General features: G+C 30.3%; 1 protein-coding gene across 3 annotated transcripts; it reads left to right on the top strand.

Annotated features, from left to right (window-relative positions):
• Positions 1-716: 716 nt before the first annotated feature.
• LOC108345220 (WUSCHEL-related homeobox 11) lies at positions 717-3,003 on the top strand. Of its 3 annotated transcripts, none has more exons than XM_052867129.1 (4): positions 723-1,444; positions 2,446-2,538; positions 2,610-2,639; positions 2,760-3,003. In XM_052867129.1, exons 1-3 carry the CDS (start codon positions 823-825, stop codon positions 2,624-2,626), a joined length of 732 nt encoding a protein of 243 aa, XP_052723089.1. In that variant the 5' UTR covers positions 723-822; the 3' UTR covers positions 2,627-2,639; positions 2,760-3,003. The 3 variants fall into 3 exon arrangements, with proteins under 3 accessions (XP_017439290.1, XP_052723089.1, XP_017439291.1); XM_017583802.2 differs by having other exon boundaries at positions 2,446-2,546; XM_017583801.2 differs by having other exon boundaries at positions 717-1,444; positions 2,446-2,639.
• The last annotated feature ends 2,997 nt before the right edge of the window (positions 3,004-6,000 follow it).

Genomic DNA, 6,000 nt, shown 5'->3' with positions numbered 1-6,000 from the left:
TTTAGTCCTATGATACAGTTGTATTATCTAATTCCTTAGATCTAAAAAACAAACCCTTTTGTGTTTCTTTCTTCTCCCTCGGGGCACGTAGAATGTAATAAGGAATGCTAATGCTTATTATCCATTAATTCTCAAAAAAATTACAGGCTCAACAACCTATTAGAATAAAAATGATATTATAATTAGACACATCAGTAGTGAAACATGAGTACATATAAAAGAGATCTTAACCAAAAATCTTAAGCTAAAGTGCTCAACGTACATATTCTTTTTAATGAACTGAAAACTATAAGAGAATAAATTTATTTTGAATATATTATTTTCATAAATAAATAAAGCTTATTTTGGGTACATTACTTTAGTTTGCTAAATGATTGATGAATACCATCGGCATTTCACACTGAATGGTTATTTTCCATTGATTTGTCTAAGAAAAAAATAATGTTAACTGGAGGTAGTTATATAGAGATGAAGTTAGAGGATTAGAGAGTTCGAAATATAGAAAAAGGAAAATGAAGGAAAAGCAGATTTATTATGAGTTTGATGATTTTGATACGGAATGGGATGAGAAGCATGTAGGCATCTAGAAAACGGTGGAGTTATAATGGTAAGGGTAAAGTAAGGGGGAAAAGAATGAAGATGAAGGGCAGTGAAGTAATTTAACTGTTGAACATTCTCCACCTCTTTATATAAACCTTCCAAACTCCAAAATCACTGTTACTGTATTCCATGTACTTTATACATATCTCTTTATATTATTTTACCTAGGTTTCATCATCAGCTTCACAGACATTTTCTTTTCTTTATTTCTTGTGCATTGGAATGGAAGATCATCAGGGGCAAGAGCAGCAGCAGCAACAACAGCAAAAGCAGCAACAACAACAGCAACCCAATAGTCCAAACCAACAAGCCTCCGAGAGAACCGAACCCGTCAGGTCAAGATGGACTCCCAAGCCAGAACAAATCCTTATTCTCGAGTCCATCTTCAACAGCGGCATGGTTAACCCACCAAAAGATGAAACCGTCAGAATAAGGAAGCTGCTTGAGAAATTTGGCACCGTCGGTGATGCCAACGTCTTCTACTGGTTCCAAAACCGCCGCTCTCGCTCTCGCCGCCGCCAACGCCAGATTCAGGCCACCCTTAACCAGGGTGGCGGTGCAAGTACCAATCCATTTCAACCCCACCATCAAAACAACCCTGCTCTTGTTGCAAACTTGGGTTTTGGTTGTGCCACTTCCTCTTTCCTTAACCCATCTTATATACCACCTCGTTCTTCTTCTTCTTCTTCCTCCTGTGGTGGTGGTGCTGCTGAAGAAAGCTTCGATGATTTCTTCCCACCGTCTACTCAAATGGGTTTTCCTGGAATTGACCATCATGCTTCGGCTGCATCATCTTCATCAGTTTTGTACCCTCTTGAAGCTTCCAATTTGAACTATCACTCTGGTAATGATCATTAGCAGCTTTCAGTGCGTGTGTTCTTCATTCTCCTCCGATTGATTTCTTTCATTTTTTTTATTAGATCGGGTGAAAATGCATTAAAAGAAATTAAAAGGGTCTTTATCCAAACGTGTGATTTTTATTTTATGTTGGGTTTGTATTGTGCTTTTGAGTTGAGGATAAAAAAATAAACAAAAGTTCGTTTCTTTTTTTTTTCTCTTCTTTCGTTATTTTGTGCAAAGTTTTCTCGGCATAAGTCCTCAACAGAGAGGTCCTGTCACGACAAAGCCACTTTTTAAGCAAGGTTTAGGCAAAAAACAAAAAATTGAAGCTAGATTCTAAGCTTTTATTCAAGTGTTTTATTAGTTTATTGCATTTTTCGTATGTAAAAAACTCTTCTTTTTTTCCCTGATTAGGTTTTGTGGGGGGACCATTAAAGAAAGTGGTCATCTTTATCATGATTTGACAGTTCCTTCGATTGAATTGCATGAAAATTGTACGTCCCGGAAAATGATGAGGTCGCTTTCGTGTTGCAGTTTCTGTTCCTCCCTTTTTCTTTCTTCGTCCCTTTTCCCCTGGGTTTCTTTCCAAACCCTAGACATTTCAATTTGCCTTCCTCAAACTTGGTTAAATCAATGATGTTCTTCATGTTCTTTATTACACGACATACCTTTCATTAAATTTTCTGTTGCTAAAGAAACATCATGGCTAATGTATGAGTAACGTTCAGTTGTTTTTTTGTCGCGCTCACTATTCCTTATGTTATTAATTAATTTCTTTAATATGTTACATTCTGCATACAGTAATTCATACAACAGTACATTTTTTTCTCTATCTATGTAGCTACTGTATCGTTGTTCACTACAGCTCTTGTTTTTCTTTCTTTCTTTCTAACTGCACAAAGTAATTATCAATTTTATGCATTTTACGAATTGGCATTACCATTTATAATTTCTTTTAGGAATTGGCACAAAGTAATATTTTGTTTTATGGCTTTTGGGATATAGGATTTGGGGGAATTTCAGGACTCATCACAGTGTTCATCAATGGGGTTCCAACAGAAGTTCCAAGGGGGCCAATGGACATCAAAACAGCTTTTGGTGAAGATGTAATGTTAGTTCATTCCTCTGGAATTTCAGTTCCCACCAATGAGTTTGGTTTCTTGATGCAGGGCTTGCAGCATGGTGAAAGCTACTTTGTGGTTAGAACTGTTATTTAACATATATCTCCAACTTGGCTATTCTTTCTCACTCACAACTTCTTTCTCTCTACAACTATAATAATATGTCTTGTGATTAAGATTGTTGAATTTTGGTTACAGGTTTCAAAGCAAACACAAGTATGAATAGATGAAGTTAATTGCATGGCAGCAATGGAAGCTTCTGTTAGATGTTTCTGCTATAAATTGTGTCTTCCTTGTTTGGTTTTTTTCTTTTTCTTTTTACCATTTTCGTAATACTTTATATGTGGTTCAAATATTAGAGATCTACTATGTGATTAGAGAAGTCCATATGTATATCTACTTGACAATTATATATACTTTCTTTTCCTGGTTTTAGAGCAAACAGAAATAGTTTTCTATAATTTTATATATTGTTGAAAACAAGCTTTGTGATGTATGTTCTGTCTATTGTTCGTCCAGTTCTTTAGAGCGCATAGATGATTAATGTTGTGAATTTTTAAAAAATAAAAAAATTGTTTCAGTTAGTGAAATGGATCACTCAAGACAATTTTTTATATTTCTTTTAACTCTTTACAATAAAATTCACACTATTTTTTTTTCTTTAACATAAACTCCTTTAGAACTTGAGTGAATGATAAGAATAAAACCGATATTGATATTTCTTATAGAATTAATGTTTAACAATGGTATATTGGTTGTCTTAATTCGATTAGAATAAAATTATTCTTCACTTATATACTATATAAATTTTAGTTATAGATTACTAAAAAAAAGTCATTAATTTGTAAGGGAATGCTGTAGCGACATTAAATTCATTTTAAGGCCATAGGAAATTTTGTGACAAAATTGTGAAGCTTGTAATGAGCATTGCCAAATAAATATTTGCCATGAAATTATCTTGTTTCTACCAACTCTCACAATAAATTCGTTATAGAATGGAAGTGTGTTAGGGACAAAAACTTGTGAGAGAAACAATCCATCAGAACAAAAAAATAATATTAAACCGAAAATTTGCCAAAAAATGGTTGAAACAAAATTAGTAATCTTTTTTCTTCAAGCATCAAGTGAACATTGGCGATAATATGTATGGGTCCGTAATTTTATTTTTAAACAGGTCTCTCCAAATGACCTAACACACATTAAAGTGAGAGGATGGTTAAGCATTCATGATTTCTCTTAAGCAATGTGATTCAAAGCGGAAAATAAGAAGCGATTAAACGATAAGATTTTCATCTTGTATTGTTTAATTTTAATTTATGGGAAGGATTCCAAAAGTTATCAAATTTAGAATCTTGTTTTCCTATTGTTTGTTTAAGGTAAATTGATTTTTAATTTTTAATATAATATGATCCATTTAAAATTATGTAAGAATAATTTGCTATCTATTTGTGGATTTTTATTTGATTTAGAAAAATATATTAATACAGGTTTATAGAAAATATTAATTAGTATGTTAATAAATTTTATGCAATATTTAACTTTAGAATGTGATGTTGATATTTATTGTTAGTTTGAATATATTACTTATATTATGTAATATTTCAAAGACAACGAAAAAGAAATATATCCTTAGTTTATATAAATAATGCTTTATAAAAGAGAATATGATCAACAGATGAAGAGGAGCATAAGGATTGTATTCAAGCAAACTTTGATTGAGTTGATTTGATACTTCCAACCATATGGATTTGATGTTTGATGTGCTGAGTAGCTAATCTTGTAGTTAATCTTGTGTCGTGTTATAACTCTTAGATTTATGTTATGTTGCTGAGTATGTAATGCTTGATACTGATATTTCATGTGCTAAAAATGTTCTTAAAGGATTTTAGTTGATTGTTGAAATGTTTATAGCTTGATTGGAAATACAAGTTTAAACATTTTAATATATTAAATTTTTTTAATAAGTTAAAATCTTGATTTTTTTTGTTGAAAATCAATTCCATTTGTTTCAACTTATTGAATTGTGAGTCAATCAATAAAAACCACTAAAAAATTATTTTAAATTATTTTAATATATTGAATTGAATATCAATTGATTGAAATTTTTTTAGTAACTCATTTTACACTATTAAAACAGATTTCAACCTGTTAATTTTATCAGTTCAACAAAATTGGTTTCTATCTTTTGAGATCTATAAGAAAATTTGAATAAGTCTTTTCAGATATGTTTTTTTTTTATATTTGAAAAGTAAAATATCTTTCTCTAAGCTCTTTAACTACCATAAAATATATAACTAAAGATGTTTCTATCATCAATGGTTTAAATCATTGTTCTATAAAGAAACAATCTGAGTTTATAAAATTATGTTTAATGACAATTAACTATCATATATTCAAATACGTTTGAATTGTTTCCTTAATCATAATAGAACGCTTGGAAAAATCAAATTAAATCTTTTTTTTTTCAAGTGTCTAATCCAATAAAGATGAAAATATTGATGTTCACTCAATGATTAGGCATGATCAATGATTAACAAATGCAAAGCGTCAATGGTCATCTTTCAGAACCTATATAATGAGGTCAATGAAGATGAAGAACATACAAGTTAAATGCACAAATATTTTGAATTTTTTGAAATCATAGTGTTAATTGTGGGTAAGCAATAGACTTTGTAATTCCCCACTCTATGAATTTTAACCCTTGAGATTTATAAATATGATTTGTTTGAAAGCATTTCTATTTGTTGTTAGTTTTTAATTTTAGAAAAAAATTAAAAAGGTTTAAACTACGAGTTATTAGTGTAATCATGAGAATTAGGAGTATTTGTGTATGTGTTTCTAAGTTGGTTTATGTACTTAGTTTCTCATATTTTTTTAATAGTGAAACCTCTTAACTAGTTTGCTTAAGGTATAATAAGACATGGACCATAAGTATATGTCAACTTGTATAAAAATTTGTTGTGTTAGTTTTCTGTTTGCTTCTAGACTTTTATACAAAGAGTTTAGGCTATTGTTAACCCTTCTTCTAGAAGCAGTTGTGCCAACAAAAAATTACAAGTTATGAAAATGAAATTAAAATGAAGGAACCTAAAACAAGAAAATTAAAATTATTAGAAAGAAAATTAAAATTATTAGAAAGAAAATTAAAATTTCTATGACAAATTTTAAAGTTGAATGTTTTTTGTGACCAACATTTTCTATGGCTAAATATATTGCTAATGCTTTGGTACAACAATTCAATTTTAGAAATCACAATTCTCTCTAAACATTTCACTCTTCTTTTAGTTTAGTTCTCAAATTTTAAGCTCCTTTTATGAGATTATTCAACTTCGAGTTGGTATGTTTTATCAATTTGTAAAGAGAACTCTTGCATATAAAGGAAACATGGTACCATATCTATGAGCAATAAAAACCAAGAAAATAAAAGCCAAGAAAATAA

Source organism: Vigna angularis, chromosome 8 (genome assembly GCF_016808095.1).
Source record: "Vigna angularis cultivar LongXiaoDou No.4 chromosome 8, ASM1680809v1, whole genome shotgun sequence".
NCBI classification, from domain to species: Eukaryota; Viridiplantae; Streptophyta; class Magnoliopsida; order Fabales; family Fabaceae; genus Vigna; species Vigna angularis.
This window is presented reverse-complemented; position numbering and strand designations above follow the sequence as displayed.

What these genes read in the sequence shown, in the direction of transcription:
- LOC108345220 (XM_017583801.2), top strand. Translation starts at nt 823, where the DNA reads ATGGAAGATCATCAGGGGCAAGAGCAGCAGCAGCAACAACAGCAAAAG. An exon ending in CAATTTGAACTATCACTCTG is followed by an intron (nt 1,445 to 2,445) that starts GTAATGATCATT and finishes TTTGGGATATAG; the next exon opens with GATTTGGGGGAATTTCAGGA. An exon ending in ATGGTGAAAGCTACTTTGTG is followed by an intron (nt 2,640 to 2,759) that starts GTTAGAACTGTT and finishes TTTTGGTTACAG; the next exon opens with GTTTCAAAGCAAACACAAGT.